The 17,965-nt window shown below is 35.8% G+C and overlaps 1 protein-coding gene across 1 annotated transcript; it reads right to left on the bottom strand.

The window, feature by feature from the left end:
* Positions 1-4,591: 4,591 nt before the first annotated feature.
* LOC131395448 (olfactory receptor 5AS1-like) lies at positions 4,592-5,536 on the bottom strand. Its single transcript, XM_058527320.1, has one exon. The coding sequence runs from the start codon at positions 5,534-5,536 to the stop codon at positions 4,592-4,594; it is 945 nt and encodes a 314-aa protein (XP_058383303.1).
* Between the last annotated feature and the right edge of the window lie 12,429 nt (positions 5,537-17,965).

The following is a 17,965-nucleotide window of genomic DNA, read 5'->3' as shown; positions in this document are numbered from 1 at the left end:
GTACTTCTTTTTATAAATAAAACAATTTTTAAAACGGGTATGTTTTCTAAAACACAAACATCTTGGCATGAAGGCACAATACAGAGAATCAATGCAATTGCAGAAACTAAAGAAATGTGTTCCAATCACATCAATGCCACTCAGACAAGTGTTCAAATGTTCTAATGATGAAACAGTTGAAATTGTCTTCTTGCTTATAAAATGGGAACATTCACACATGCTCTATCAACCTCACTGGCTCGTTAGGAAATTGATATGAATTAATGCATGACATCACACTCCAAAAACTTTAACAATCATTCACATAAAATTTTTATGAGAGATTTTGCACGCAGAATTAATGGAATTGTATGTTCTCGCATAGCTTATTTACATAAAAATTATGCTTTTCTTCTTTCTAATAATTCAATAGGCATCCTAGAGCTGTGGATTTTGTGTTATAATTCTTTTGTAGCTTCCATTTTACAAAAGCAGGAGTAAACTCACAATATCGTGTGGGGATTTTGCATATATTTCACATAGGTTTGTTAGCTTTTTCCATAATTTTATGTTTAGCTCTCTTCAATCATACAAATAATATACCCATTATTTTTGTGTTTGGGAGAGAGTGGCAGATGGTTTTGTTAAATTAATTCATTTGCATGTCTTAGGTATTTTAGCATAAAAACAGTGTAAGTTATAATATGTACAGATAAATAAAATAATGAAGTCTCGTGTCAATCCAAATACTGTACAAAAATCAGGGAACTATTACAAAATTATATACAGTTGTGAGGACCCCAATAGGAAAATATTAGAGTGTCTTCAGACAAAAAATGGAAGATATTACCATATAATAAGAGAAAAAAGAATTTCAAAATCCAATGAAACAGTCAATGGAGGAATGGAGTTAGCTACATAATGGAGCAGGGTTGCAGATTAAAAGCAGAAAAAAAACCAGTATGGTTAAATGTAGTGAAATCAATGGCACATGTTGTAAACCAACTCTTTAATAATTTATGAAGTCACTGTTACAATAACTCTAACAAGAGATCAGTGTCAATGAGAAGAAGACAATCCTATATCCTAGTCAAAAATCTCTTGGCTGATATGCAACTTCAGTCTTCTGAGATGGAATCCCTGACTTTCTTGAGCTGATTTAATTGCTTCATAATAATCGAGTAAGTATTTTTGACCCCAAGCTTAGATTAAACATAGAAATGATGAACTTAAACACATTAAACATTATGTTTAAGAGAATCTGGGAAATTAGATCATCAGATTGATCATATTTGTGAAACCTACTCCAAATAAATAATTCAGAAATTGATGTAGAGCTGAGATTTTGTTGAAAATTGAAGGGATTTTTCTATGTTTGTTTATATTATCAAGGTAGATCTTAGAAATGAATCAAAATTAGGGAAATAAGATAATGTAGAACAAAATAAATAAAGTCATATCTGAGATGTTCTTACCAAATTTTATTCTGACATGTTCAGGCAGCAACCTCAGTCTTTTTTGTTTTTAAAGTGCTTTTTTTTTGGTTTTTTGAGGAAGATTGGCCCTGAGCTAACATCTGTTGCCAATCTTCCTCTTTTTCTTTTTTCTCCTCAAAGCCCCAGTACATAGTTGGATATCTTAGTTGTAGGTCCTTCTAGTTCTTCTATGTGGGATGCCACTTCAGCATGGCTTCATGAGTGGTGAGTAGGTCCGTGCCCAGGATCCAGCCGGCAAACCCCAGGTTGTTAAAGCAGAATGCGTGAACTTAACTGCTGCACCACCAGGCTGGCCTCGATCTCAGTCTTATAAGTTTCATTTGCCTTATGGACAAAAAATTATCTTGAACAAGTTTAGTGGTTCTCATCCAGTAATAATTTTCCATCCAAGGGGACATTTGGTAATGTTTGGATACATTTTGGTTGTCATAAATAGGGCAGATGCTACCGTCATCTAGTAAATAAAGACCAGGGATGATGCTAAACACCCTAAAATGTACACAGTAGCCCTCCCCTCATGAACGAAGAATCATTGGCCCAAAATATCAATAATGTTGCTTTTAGAAACTCTGGGCCAGATAAACTCTTAACAATTTTATAGTTTATAAATAGATTGTAGTTTACTTAACTTAGGCTAGCTTACTTTGGAAAATTAAAAATAGGTCTTAGCTGGGCAGGCCCAGTGCCATAGTGATTAAGTTCACGCACTCCACTTCGATGGCCCAGGGTTGCAGGTTTGGATGCTGGGCACAGACCTACACACCGCTCTCAAGCCATGCTGTGGCAGCATCCCACATACAAAAAAATAGAGGAATATTGGCACAGATGTTAGCTCAGGAACAATCTTCCTCACCAAAAAAAAGTCTGTGCTTTAATAGGTCCCTATTGAGAAGTGAGTGGGCTTCCTCATGCAGCCTAATGTCCATTAACACAATGGATGGATGACTAGAAGACATCAGCTCATTCCGTGATACTCTTGTCAGTGTCTTCTAACAGGAGAATACATTAAAATTAAAAGAACAATTCAAAATAACCCATAAACTTCTGAAATTACTAAAAAAATAAGAACAAATGAATGGCACTGTACCTTGTACTCTGACAAAGTCTTCACAGTAAGGCAAATGTTTTAACTTGATGAGAAGTGACTAAATTGAATACTGAGTTTGCTTTTTTGCTCTCTAGCAACATCTCAGAATATTTGGAATGCTTCACAGATGTTTAAAAATTGCCCAGCTTCTTCTAGGGATTCAAACCCTGACTGTTGTCTTGAAATCAAATAGTAATATAACAGTGATAAAATAATGAACAATGATATGCTATTGCATTGTAACAAAGCTTTACATATATTCTGGGATATTTATACATGTTCGATTATCTAATTCTCAAATACATATACTAGTAGCTTTATATATATATTAGTTCATTTACTCCTCAAAACAACCTATTTCCATTGGCAATATCTTATTGTCTCCATTCACAGGGTTACAGCCAGTATAAACTAATCCAGTAATTTCTATTTTCATAATTACTACAAAATACACAATATTACATGTTCACATGTATGCAATTTATTTCTTCAACTTTGTCAAGATAAAACAAAAAGAAAGTGGAGACTGAAGGATGAAAAGCAGCCACAGAAAATGTCTGATAATTTAATCATCAAAATTGATTCCAGAGGGCCAGCCTGGTGGTGTAGTGGTTAAGTTTGCGCACTCTGCTTCAGTGGTCCAGGGTTCTCAGGTTTGGATCCCGGACACAGACATACGTACCACTTATCAAGCCATGCTCTGGCAGGCATCCCACATATAAAAAAGAGGAAGATGGGCACGGATGTTACCACAGGGCCAATCTTCCTCATCAAAAAGAGGAGGATTGGCATTAGCTCAGGGTTAATCTTCCTCACCAGAAAAAAAAAAAAAAAATGAATTGATTCCAAAGAAATGCTTAAACTTCAATTGGTTTGCAGTGTCAATTTACAGAATAAAATGACCAGAGCAATCGTTTACCTCTTCCTGAAGATAGAGCCTCAAAGATTATGTCAATACCCTATGTGCAAGTAATTAGTAATGTATAGGGTTTATAATCTTGATAATCTTCACAGACTTGTTTGATTTTCACATGCACCCACTGTGAATGGAAGAGTAGAGGCTCTCTTACAGTAACCAATCTAGCCCAAAGAGAAACAATGTGTTATAACTTCACTCTGTCCTAATATCAAAGAGACTATTGCTATGTGCCTTCTATCTTATTTTCTGAGAGCCAGGGAAACCACCATCATCCATCATGAGTAATATCAGATTTCCCTGATGGTAAATGTTCTGTAAGTGCAGAATCTAGACTTATTTTCCCAAACATGGAAAGGTACAATTTACTCTTTCATCCATCCATTCTATTCTATTCGTTTATCCATTAAACACACGTGTAATGAGGCTATGCCTTATACACGGTATTATACGGGTATTGGAAAAATAAACCAAGATGCATATTCTCTGCTGCCAAGGAGCTTCCAATATGAGTGGGCTGAAAGACAAGTCAAAATATACCTTCAATATAACATGATAGAAAAATATAAGGAATCAATGTACAAAGTATTTTGAGAATATTAATTGGAGAGCAATTATTATTATTTATTTTAACTCAGGAATGTTTCACAGAGCAGGAGAATTTTGGAAAGAATATTTCTGTGAGAGGAAAAGAACATTTTACAGTATTGAAGATGAAAAGTTATTTTTATTTCTTGAAAATGGTGATATATTTAAAATACTTGACATATAAGGTGCTCTTGGCATAGTGCTAATGATGAGATTGGAAGAACAGGTATTCTTCCAATATTTTAAATGATTTAAATTCTTTTTCATTTGAAAGTCCAGTTTCTTTCTAATAGCTTTATTTATTTATTTATTTATTTTTGTGAGGAAGATCGGCCCTGAGCTAACATCCATTGGCAATCTTCTCCTTTTTGCTGAGGAAGATTAGCCCTGAGCTAACATCTGTGCCCATCTTCCTCTATTTTGTATATGGGTTGCTGCCACAGCATGGCTTGACGTGCGGTGCATCTGTCCACATCTGGGATCCGAAGCTGGGAAATCCAGGCCTCCAAAGCAGAGCACGGGATCTTAACCACTATGCCGCCAAGCTGGCCCCTCTAATAGCTTTTTGAGGGCATTTTTTACATCCTTGTTTCTGAAGCTGTAGATTATTGGGTTAAACATGGGAAAGACAACAGTATACAACACTGCAACTATCTTATCAGTGTCTAGGGAATAGCTGGTGGTGGGACGTAAGTACATAAACAGGAGAGTTTCATAGAACAAGGTGACGGCTACGAGATGGGAAGCACAGGTGAAGAAAGTTTTGCTTCTACCACCTGAGGACTGTATGCTCAAAACAGTGATGAGGATACAGAAGTAGGAGATAAATATGACCACAAAAGTGCTGCTCTGGATGAAACCACACAAGGCAAAGAGTAGAACCTCATTGAAATGAGTATCTGCACATGATAAAGCCAGGAGAGGTGGGATATCACAGAAAAAATCGTTGACAGTATTGGAGCCACAAAATGGCAACCTGAATGCGAGGCAGACGTGTCCCATCGAAGTCATGCTTCCACTGAAGTATGCCAACACGATGAAGCAGATACAGACTCTCCTAGACAAAAGTGTAGGATAGAACAATGGGTTACAGATGGCTGCATAGTGGTCATACTCCATTGCTTCCAGGATAAGGCACTCAGCATCAGCAAAACAACCAAAGAAAAACATTTGTAGTGCACAGCCATAGGGAGAGATGCTTTTCTTGGATGCTAAGAAATTCACCAGCATTTTAGGGTCAATTGCTGTAGAATAGCTGATGTCTAAGAAAGACAAGTTGCTGAGAAAGTAGTACATGGGGGTTTGAAGGCTTGGACTGATGTTAACTAGGATTATTAAACCTATATTTCCCACCACAGTTAGTGTATACACTATGAGAAATACCAAGAATAGTGTGGCTCTGAGAGGAAGATAATCTGTGAATCCAACAAGTAGAAACTCAGTTGGCATGGTATAACTTCTCTCCAACATCTTGGTTTTCTTGTTTTTCTCAACTGAAAGAGATGGTATCAGAATATGTGAGTTGACTTGAGTGATCAATAAACCAATATCTTTATTCTCCCTTCTAAGGAAGTAAAGAGAAGGATAATAAAATCAGTTATTGCATTTTCTGTGACATATTTGTTTTTTTTTCTTTTTCGTCTTTTTCTTTAATAGAGGCAATTAAAAAATCTTTATTGATACCAGAAGTTGTGATTCAGAAGTGGTGTTTTGAGATGCAGTAACTCTTTAAAAGCTGTGCACATTAAGAGATGATATTAGTTCCTTTCAAGCTGAGAGGGGATGAATATGGCTCAGTTGATAAGACCCGGCAGAATCATGAGAATTGATAAAATCTTTAGAGGCAGAGCTCTATTTGCCAACCCTAAAATCACACTCTTCCACGTAAAGGAAAATAAAGTTGAGAAAAATTCTAGGGAGAAAAGTGCCTACAGGTAAACTAGATAATTCTACAGAAGAATATCTGTGATCTTGGGAGGTAGTTTACCATAACAGTTAAAGCACAGTAATTATGTAAGCAATGACTGGGTTCAACTCCTACCATACTACTTAACTGTTTGTGTGACCTTGATAAAATTATTTAACCACTTTTTGATGGATAGAGGAATAAACAAGTAGATATTTATAAAACATTTATGTAACTGGTACATAATAAACATTAATATGAGTATTTATTTAATACAATTTGTTAAAGCAAATAAATTGAACTTTTTATTTCTTTTTAATTGCTTATTTAATAGCTTGAAATATCCAGATAGTTGTCTCAAAATTCTTCTTATCTTTGGCATCATAGTTACATGATATGTGCTCTCATAAAGAAAAGCCATTGTGTGTGTGTTGTGTGTATGTGTTCTATGCAAATGCATTGTCTGAGACCTAGGCTCTAATTCTGGTTCTACTACTATAAATCACTCCATCTTTATGTCATCATATCTTCATTCATAAGTCAGACCTACTCTATTTATAACATAGACTGTCATCTAAGGCAAATGAGACTGTGCATATTCAAGAGCTTCATAATTCCTTAGTTAACTTATATATTTGTTTAGAGATTATTAATAGAAACTGTTAAAATCTGGCAAGTTCATCAAAACATGCTTTACTTCTTTACTGGAAGCAACAAATGGACAGACATGAAAATTAAAAACTACACAAACTCTCACCAAACAGAAGTGAAGCATAGCCACCACCACCACGACAACAAAGGGAAACTGTAACTTTTCTTTTCCTTGAACAGTTTTCATCTGGGTTTTCTATGAACTAGAGCCCTGGTATCTTCTGCTGTAGTACCTAATTACCTGCATTAATGAATAATGATGATGATGAAAGCAATCAATAATAGCTAAAATTATGGAGAGTGGGCCAAGATATTTTCTAAGCACTTGACATGCATCATTTTGTTTAATCCTCATGTTGTCCTATGAGATGGATCTTATTATTTCTGTCTTTACAGATGATAAAACTGAAGCACAGAGATGTAGTTAAATTGCCTAAGTGTAGATAGATTCCAGTTCTCACTTCTTAACCAAAATACTATGGTGCCTCTAATGTTGACATATTTTCTACTGCTAAGCAAATTTGATTACATATTATTTAAATATGGAATGTTGTGCTGGAAGAACCTCAGCAATTATCTAATCCACACCCTTATTTTTCAGATGGGGTGACTAAGTCACATTCACAAGATCAGCTAGTAGGTGACAGGTCCACTAATGATTTTGGTGAGTGCATATCTTCTATCCATGAACCAGTTATGAGATCTGTCTGATTTTTCTTCCTTGAGTCCCCACAAAACCTACAAAACTGTCTAGAAAGTTTCTGTAGTCACTTGTTGAATGAGTGACTGAGCACCCCAGAGCAATTTCACTTTACTTGAAGGAGTCATCAAATACTACACAAAACTAAGATCAGAATAATCTCCTAAAATAAGTTGAGCCTCGTTGCTTCTCAGGGAAATCTTATCTGAAAAAGTTGCTATTACTAAAAGGTGACCATGAACAAGTTTTTATTTTCTACTCTGTTTGAAGTATGAATGTAGAATATAGAGGAGAGAAAAATAAGAGCTAACCACACTGAATTTGCTGTCTCTCCTTTTCAAATGGCATCCTGCTGTAGTGGTTAAACACATAGGATTTAGAGTTAGGCGGGATCGAGTTTAACAGACGTGACATCTAATGTTCTACATGTGGTTGAACTTCTCTATGCCTAAATGCCTTTGTTTTGTCTAATTAGTATAATAATATACCATAAGTTTGAAAGGAGGATTAAGCTAAACAACTTATAGCACTGTTTATAGGGCTTGTTATAGTATAGATGCATAAAAATGTATCCATTATTATCTATTATTACTGTTAATGTCGGTATGATTATTTAATAATTCAATATCTTATTTCAAATCTAAGTTCCCTGAGTTGATAATTGTAGGAACAAACACAAAATAGTCACACTCTATGTGAATGTCTGTATGTGCTCATAGAAACTGAAGTTCGGCTTACTGATGAGGTTTAGCTGACTTAGCTTACTAAATTAATTAGACCATTGGATTTCCCAAAATTCCAAAATAGGGACAATCAGCTTCCCCCTCATGGCAATAAGAACACAAATGAATCAGGAAGTGAGTTTTGGAAAATGCCATGGGTACGGTAAGGTCAGATTTATGCCCTCACCAACTCCCATCCGTTCTTCCAGCCCACACACACAGAAACTGAGAACACATCAGCGAGTCAGTGAAAATACATTTTAACTAAGGTAAATCCATTTTCTTTGCTACATTCACAAGAGACATTTTGTTGATGCTTTGGGGAATTGATCACCTACCTTAGCACCATCTAAAATTTTGAATTGCAGAATTTATTTTGTACAAAAGACTGACAACATTTCTCTCCATAGTTTACAAATAGGTCTAATAGGAGATGAGTATTTATCTTCTAGTCTGCGACAAGTGGGACATTACCCCATGATATCTCCCAACCCCAGGAGGATTTTGAACAGGCAATTCCTTTCTTTACAGTGACATGGCTTGAGTGATTTGTTTTAAATGCGAAATATGAGACTGGTAACATAATGGACTATAATGTAGCCAGTTAAAACACAACCTATGTCTCCTTTACTGGGAGATCTTGATTACAAAACAGGAGCAAGGAAACCAAAATCCCCCACTTATACCAGCCAATGAAAAAAAAAGAATGATTTCTCCAGTAAAGTCTATAATTTCTATCAGATACTTAAAGATACTTTAAAGCATTTAGTTATATGAGAGAATTCTTAAATATAAGCTCAATACTATTGAGAGGAATCCCAGGCACCCTAATTTTTGTTTGTTCCTCAATTATCGGAGTTACTATAAGGAAATATGCCTTGAATGATAAGAGTAAGATGCGAAAATACGAGTTTATGACTCAGGCAATCTGGGTTTGAACGTTAGTTTCGCCATTTCAAAATTGTGAGACATTGAGCTTCTTATTTAACCTTCTTCTTATAAATTTTTAAATTTTGAATAATAATTGCCCACCTCATCAAATTCTTGTGAGGATTGGGATAACACATGTGAATACTTAGCCCCTTTTCAGCAGATTGTCCTCATTTAATGACTATTCACTTTCTTTTGCAATTATAGCAGTATTTTTTAATATTTTAAAATGCATTCTAAATTTTAACTTCCTTTAAATTATTGACAATGGTATAGACTCTATACTTTAAGACTTAAGGTGGACAGAATAGAGAATGGATAAATACAGGTTGCCAGACTCATTGCAAACAACTGTCTTCTTTCCTACATCCAGTGGGAAGATTGAAATCAGTTTTGTTGCTGCTAGAAGTGTTTCTTATTTAACAAATGAAGATCAGTGTATTTAGAACAAACCTATCTCTTTAGAGGAAATATTGCTCTTGAAGCTGGGTACCTGAGGGTTACTGTAGACATTCAATAAGAACATGATTGCCTTTTGACCTTGTTCCCAACACAGACACAGACACACCTTGTCAATTTGCTGTTTTTTTGTTTAACCTGAGGGGTGACTTAGGGGTCACCAGGATTTGTGAGCGTGTTTTGGAGGAGAAACAGATGCCTTCAGGGAGGTTGCCAAAGCCAGCTGACCTGCCTCCAGCTGCTGCTGAAGCCCGGAAGTCAGAGTGCCCAAGGGCTTCTCTGAAGTGAAAGGTTACCCCTTTGTTTCTCCTAAACTCCCCCTGCCAAGCCCCTTAGCTCTATAAAATACCCTGTTTTCGTCTCTTGTTAAAGTGGATTTGAGAGAACCCATCCTCCTGCCTTCTTGTTTTGGCCAATTCAAATAAACCTTTCTCTATCTCCAAACACCAATGTCCCAGTGATTGGTTTACTGCCCATCAGGCACACAAATTTGAGATTAAGAGGTTCAGTAACACTCTCATGCATACCAAACCCTCTAAAGGGACTGAGCCAAGAGTTACAGAGTAGAGAAGACACGTTTTTGTAAGTGTGTTATCAATGGACTCAGGAAGTTCATCCACATACAACTCCCTTGAACCTCCCCTTCATTACCAATTGTATTCCTTCAGGTTCCTGATCCCCTGGCCAAACCAAAATAGACGTCTTCTACCAAGTAATATAGATAAAAATGTTTATTTCTGGAAGCTGTACATATATGATAAATTTTTCAATATTCTCTAATACTCTTTAGAAATTCCCTAGTCTGGGGGTCATAATAGTGCAGCAAACCATTGCTTGCAGTAATCACTGCAGCATAATAGATCCAGCCAACAACCACGCTCAGTTTTTTTTGTTTGTTTTAGCTCTTTTGTTAATTAATCATAGAGATGTCCCTTGGTGCCACCTATGCTGGAAAAGTAAGTGAAAGTCTCCTGAAAATCACTTGGACCTTTAGGATTTGCTCAGGCCCAGCTCCACTATGCAAATTCCATCAAATAATGAAGTTCCTCATGGAGTGACTGACTTTATCACTAAAGAGACCTTATGACTGCATGTTCATAATAAATAATTTAGGACACGTGATAGCCTGGTGTCCCATGGTCAGGTATTCTATCTCAACCAGAACCCAGTAGCAAGACTATGCTTACTCTGTAGGGGAAGAGGGAGAATCCCCCTCTGCCCTTTCCCTTAAGGTTCTTTTGGCTGGCCAAATAATTAAAAAGACAGGTTAGCAGGACAAAATAATACCAAGTTTAATAACATGTATACATGGGAGAAACCAAGGAAACCGAGTTTCTCAACACAATAGCAGAGATTCTCGTCTTAAATACTATCTTCAGCCAAAGACAAAGGAGAATGTCGGGGGTGGGCAGAGTCAGTTAAGGGAGATTACCAGAAAAGCACAGTAAATAAGAGTAAGGTTATTATGCAGATTTAAGGCCTCACCTTTCACATTGATAAGTTTTTAGAGATGAGGTCATCCCCCCCTCCTCCCAGGGAGATATGTTTACAAATGGAGATTTCCCTTATAAAGGTAAATGTCTGGCAACTCCCAGCAGGGCCACCCAGAGAATATGGCCAGGAAGAGACAGAATTATGACAAGAGGGGCTTGGTGCCTTTCCTATTGTAACATCTATTTTACATTATATTACAGTCATCATGATAGTAACTCCTTCCTGAAACAGATCTTTTATGTTAAGTTCTTTAGGCAGTTTGGGAGGGGAAACTCAAATGTTCTTCCCAAATTTTCTGAGTCTTTATTGTCTTCAGCTCGAAATAATCCGCATACCAGAGTGGTGCATCTTGGCGTGGCCTGCCTTGAGCACCATCACTTCTCAAAATGAGAGAGGTAAATTTGCTGAAGCAAAAATTTGATCCATTCAAAATCTCTAAAGGCTTCTCTGCTGCTACTACATATGACATCTTGATTGCCAGTGTCAGTTTTGCGGCTGCTGTATCTAAAGGACTGAGGTACAGAGCTACTTACATTGCAGTCTGAAGAGTCCTTTCTTGCTATGCATCCTACACAAAATTGACAGCTTTTAAAGGATCCACTGAGTGAGTCAAAAGTGCATTCACCCATATGGAAGACGTACTCTCCAAAATTGAAAGCAGCTTATCAATATGTTGCATCTGTAATGTGGTAAGGAACACAGGATTTAGAAAAGTGTGCTTCCACAGAGGAAGGGTGTGATATGTGATTTACAATAAGAAATGCCAATACAAATATGATCTTCATGCCAGTTTCTAGCACAGAGCTTCTAAAACCCTTGGAATTTCTTAAGTGGTGAGAGAGATCAAGGTGTATTTTGTTATGTTAATGAGTTGACTTTTGAATGCCTCTAGGTCACCTAAGGATGAGTATTGATTGCCAGGGGAACCAAAGCTCTGATGGAAGATTTGGAAATTTTAGTCCCACCCTTTCACCTTCTGAGAAGAGAGAGGGGAGAAATGTTAGAGGTTGACTCAATTGCCAAAGGCCAATGATTTAATCAATCATGTCTATGTAATGAAGCTTCCGTAAACAGAGAAGAGGACAGGGTTCAGAGAACTTTCTGATTGGTGAACACGTGGAAGTGCTGGGAGAGTGGTGTGCATGGAGAGGGCATGGAAATGCCACTCCCTTTCCCCATACCTGGCCCTATGCATCTCTTCCATCAGGTTGTTCCTGAGTTATATTCTTTTATAATAAACTGGTGACCTAGCAAATAAAATGTTTCTCTGAGTTCTGTGAGCTACTCTAGCAAATTAATCTAACCCAAGCAGAGGTTCATGGGAATTTCTGATTTATAGCCATTTGGTCAGAAGCACAGGTGACAACCTGGACTTGCGATTGGCATGTGAAAGTGGGGAGGGGGCAGGCTTCTGGAATCTAAAGCTATCTCTGGAAGACAGTGTCAGAATTGAGTTGAATTGTAAGACACTCGGCTGGTGTCCATAGCATTGCTTGCTTGGGTAGAAAACATCCTCCACACATTGGGAATTGGGTGCAGAATCCAAATAGATGATACCCCAACATGCCCCAAATGACAGCCCCACAGAAACAAGGCTTCTAGATTGCTTATGTTTCCAGTTGTCCATGTTATATGCTGGTCTTCAATATTGTGAATAGTTGTATCCTTTCGTGGGATAGTGAGAGGCAAACAAATTTTTATTTATCCAGAGCCATGGATTTACACATTTAAAGACAACATGCTAAAAGTTCTTTGTTTCCTCTGCAAACAAAAAGTAAAATATTTTGAGAGATTTGTTTTTCTTTTGTGGGGTAGGGAGCTAGAGAAAGCATTATACAACTTAAAAGCCACATAAAGCATACCATGGGCTGTACTGTAAGAGAACTATATTTGGAATATTAGTTATAAATGGAAGTAGTCAGCTGATTAAATTGATAAAGAATAATTAATGCATATTGTGAAGATTCATTCCTTTTCTATGCTGGCAAAACTAAAGAGCCAAAGTACAATTATGTAAAAATCATTGCTACCATGTTTTTTATATTGGTACTGTGTAGCCCAGGCTGCCCAAACTGCATATTCCCAAGGTCTTCAGGACCAGCTTTTGACTGGCTCCTGAGTGATAACCTCTGAAACCTCGGAATAGCCTACCTGATGATAGCATCTTTGTATCCTCGGGCCCACAACAAAGAGTTTATGCTAATGATGTGATATACGGTGAATTCCTTTTTATGTACACCTGTAGATTTTTTGTACCCTTTGGGCTAGGCTGTATCAGTTTGAACCTTGGGCTGGGTTCAGTTGGAGACGTGGTAACTAAGGACAGTTATGTGGGCTCTCCATGCCCGTGTACTGACCTCCAATAAAACCTTGGACACCAAGACTTGGCTAAGCTTTTCTGGTTGGCAATACTTCATATAAGTCATCAGACAGCACTGCTGGGAGAACTGAGTCCTGTGTGTGTGACTCCTCCAGGAGAGGACCAGTGAAGCTCACGCCTGGTTTCTCCTGGACACTGTCCTATATGCTTTCTTCCTTTGCCAATTTCCATCTATTTCTGTGGCTGTAATAAACCATAACCATAAGTATAAAAGTTTTTCTGAGTTTTGTGCATTCTTCTACGAAATCATTGAATCTGATAGTGGTCTTGGGCACCTGTGACACAAGGTACTAAATTTGAAAATATTTTTCTAGCTTTTTTTCTTTTTTTTAATTAAGATTTCAAACTTATTTATTTTTATATTATGTAAAATATGTAACTTTAGTTTATTCTAAAAATATAAAATAAACATGTAAATTAGGAAGCAAAATAAATGAATACCTGTAAATTCACCTCCCAAATTAAATAAAATCACAGAACTTTGAGTATTGTCACAATTGGAAGTTGTCTGTGGTTACTCCCATAACGCTGCTTCCTTGACAGTGACAAACATTTTTCTGTACTTTTTGTTATTTCTGAGTTTTCGTTTTTTAAAAAAATTCATCCCTATCCCTAAAACTATATTGTTAAGATTATTTTTTATTTGCCCTCTGTATTGCCTGTGTGTTTCTTCAATACTGTGTTTCTAACATTCCATTATGTTCATATGTATTCCTGCACTCTTTAATTTCACAATTCTGTAGTATTCTTTTTCTTTAAGGTGTGAAAATTAAATTGTCTGTTGCCTTCTATCATGACCAATGCTGATGCTTTACATGTCACTCTGGGCACAGGTGTAAGAGTTTGCCTAGGTGCATCACCAGATATGGCATTGATTGGGTATAGGGTATGCATATGTTCAACTTTAAAATATAACAAGCTGTTTTCTAAATTTTTTGTCCTTACTTATACTGTCAACAATAGCACATCATATCTCAGGTTTCATGTTCTCACTGACACTTGTTATAGTCAGAAATTTAACATTTTTTGCCAACACAGTGGGGGTGACAGATATTTAAATCTTGAACAGATCTTGAATTACTTTTTGTCCATTGTTTTAGGTAGGGATCTTTTCTTTTTTGAATGCAGACAACACATTTTCCCCACTTTTTTTAAAGATATGTTCCCCATTCATCTTCAGTGACACCCTCTGATATGTTAAATTTTAATTTATATGTGCATCTGTTTCTGGACTGTCTATTTTGATCATCAGTCTATGTTAAACTTTTTTTGTTGATAAGCTTTCCTTCTTATAATGGCATTGATATCTGCTAGACACTTCTCCAGGGATGGCTTGGTCTTTTTGTTCCAGGTTATCCCCCAAAACTCCACATCTAGCTTGTCACTTTTAGAACATTTTCAAAATTTTTTTTGGAATTGTGTTGTATTTGTAGACTAATTTTGTAAAACTTGTATCTTTAAAATATTGAGTAATCCCCATAAACGTGTTGTCACTGCCTATTTATATTGCTTATTTAAAAACTTTTAATGATGTTTTATCATTTTCTCCATAAAATTGTTGAGTATCTATTGTTAGATCTATTTTCCTAAAGATATTGTGTATTATAAATGGTATCTTTTAAAAATTTGCATCCTAAATATTTTCTACAGTGATGAGGAAATGCAACTAACATTTAGTTTAAACACTGATCTTATATTCAGCAACTCAGATGAACTGTTTTATTAGTTCTCATAATTTATCATTTTGCCTATTTACATGAATCTATTCCTTATTTTTTTTTAATTTGTTTTGTTTTTCCTCTGCTAGCTGCACCATCCGGTGAATTATTACCTACAATTGTCAACATTGGACATCATTGTCTTTTACGTAATTTTAAAGTGAGTATCACTAAACCTCTGTTTATTAGCTTTGATTACAGGATGTCAATTCAATCAAGTACTGATTGAAATTGTGTTTGAACCTCCAGATGCCATTTATCTGGTTTACCCTGCACCTTTGTTGACATCAAGGAAGATAAAAAACCCATTTGCTAAGATAAATTTTTGGAACAAATTTCAAGCAACGAAATAATAAACATTTAACCATTAAATTACAAAAGAAGACATGAAGTTAAAGGTGATTGTCTACTATTTCTGAAAGTAGCCTCATTTTACTATTTTTGAAAGTAGCCTCATTTTACTTTTCTAATCCTCAATTTTGCAGTACTAACGCTGCCACCTGTTGAGACAGACTAACCATTCAAGTGAATGCCCAGTGAGCCTCAATAACAAAAATCTTTGGGGATTTTTTTAGCTTAAATTCGAGGAGTATACAGACCAATTATTAATGAATGGGTAGGTACCATAAGCAGTGATTATCCTGAGAGAAAATTAAGGGATATATGATAAAGAGATGAGGACTCCTCCACACCTTTTTTTAATTTAGTGTAACGAATCCCTTTGAAAATTGTGAATTACTGCCTTTTGCATTGGGGAAAATATAGGGCTCAGCAACAGAATATTTCCTAATTATGTTATTTCTTATCAAATCTCAAGTGAAATCAATAGACATTACAGTTATTTAATGAATCAACATATTTTTCACTCTTCTATATATTAAAAAACCCACAGATACATTTCAGCAACAGAAATGATGAAATAAAGGATCTAATTATCTTACATGCTTAATTTAAAATTTTTAAATGCATTTGCCTTATTAACTTGAATAAACTTATTAGAGTAAAATATTAGCATCCTGAGGTTAATCTTTAGATAAATGACACATAAAAATGTTCACAATCTAAGAGGTGATGAATCATAAATCTAATCATTTATAAAACTGACATAAAGATTTTTAAATTCACATTTTATAATAAAATCAAGTCTATTCAGTCATTTATCCACAAATGCTTGTTGAATGTTTATCATATGACAGACACTGTTCTATTAATCTGGTCAATAACTGCAAAGATTTGTGCTCTAAAAACGTTTATTAAAAAAATATAAACAAGTAGCTGAAAATGATAAAATCTGTCCTATGAATACAATTGAATAAGTTTTTGTAATTAAGAGTTTCATTCCACCTTTGAGGTTGAAGTTTTTAAGAAAAATTAATTACAGAGTATACAACTGTCGTATCTAATAAAATCAAGACATGTGGAAATCTTAATCAACAAAAAATGAGTATCATCTTTATCAGATAATGCAATGATTAACAAAAATGTTCAGCTCATTTAAAATTATCCTTTCAAACTCCTTTTTGTATAGAGTTGCTTTTGGTATTCATTGAGTAAGTGACGTGAAAATATAAGACTTACTCTACATCCCATAAACTGTAAAGTCCCTTTGATGAGTGCCCAATTTATAACCAGTCAAGAGACTATAATTTTCTGAACACTGGAGTTTATCTCTTATGCATCTTTGGTGAAAGTCAATGTCTATATTACCTCATGAAATAACCATAAGGAAAAAATTATAAATAAATACATAAACACATAGAAAGAAGGTTGAACAGATGTGTAAAACTCTTCAGAAACATTATTAAGTGAAAGAATAAAAAAATCCATTGGATTTAGGAAAAACAAGTCACTAATGGCACTGAAGAGAAAATTATCAGTATCAATGGCACAATGCAGAATGTAGGAGTCTCAAACTCTATGATGTCTCTACCCAAGGATCTGTTTCCCAGTCCTTCTCTCTGTGGAAAATAATCCTAATTAGCTCAACATTTTAGTCTTTAAAATATTTATTTTTATAAAATGCAACTGATAAAAGAACTAAGAACATCAATTATTGTCGTGGCAATTTTTCTTGTGGGATTCTAAGTCTGTCTGAGCATTTTTAAATTTGCTACTGCTTGAGTAACTTCTATTGTTTTCTATTTTTCCTGTGTTATCGCAAGAGGAGTCATCAGTGACAGAACAGTAATGTTTGCACCTATGAACATTATACCGCCATTGAGAGAATAAGCCCATAAGAAATTCCTCCAAGTCTGACAGTCATAGAAGTCACGGCTACTTCAATTAGTTATTGTGGTGAGGAAGGTGAAGGCAGACACCATACCACATATTTTGGGTTAAGGATAAGGATTTGGTGGAAATTTATAAGCCAAAGGTCTTCAAAAGAGGCGACATATCCCCCTCATCTCCTTGTTACCCTCTGGAGCTGTGGGAAACCTGCTAGATATGTACTGAGTTTGCATTCCAGAAGACCTCTATCTCAGTTCCTCACTCTTTTCATGGGGTCAGTATGTGCGTGTGGCCTTATCATCAAATCACAAATATTATGAAATCAGGCGCCAAAGCCTGGGTTTGGGTCGTCGTTTAGGGGGCTGCTGAAAATGCCAGTTTCCCAGAACCTGAAGACCTTGGAACCCAGGGAAAGAGTCAACCCTCTGGTGGAGAAAGGTGCAGATGGGATAAAAAAGCCACTGGTTTCCTGGGTGACTCTGAAATGACTCCTAGGGTAAAAGTCACAAAATCCTGCCTGTTTACAGTCATTGTAGATATTTGTAAGAGCTTAATGGTATGGAGAATGTAAAATAATATAGGTTTCTATTAAATTCAACACCTTTAAAGTTTAATGGAAAATTTATTTACAAGTTTTAAGATTCCCATCAATCTTACAATCATTTATCAGTTGTTGGGAAATATACTTACATACTCTACTTTTCCATCAG

The sequence above is a fragment of the Diceros bicornis genome, chromosome 31 (genome assembly GCF_020826845.1).
Source record: "Diceros bicornis minor isolate mBicDic1 chromosome 31, mDicBic1.mat.cur, whole genome shotgun sequence".
Lineage (NCBI taxonomy): Eukaryota > Metazoa > Chordata > Mammalia > Perissodactyla > Rhinocerotidae > Diceros > Diceros bicornis.
Note: the sequence above shows the minus strand (reverse complement) of the source record. Positions and strands in the feature narration are given on the sequence as shown.

Excerpts from the sequence above, each read along its gene's own strand:
- LOC131395448 (XM_058527320.1), bottom strand. The coding sequence starts at position 5,536 with ATGTTGGAGAGAAGTTATACCATGCCAACTGAGTTTCTACTTGTTGGA.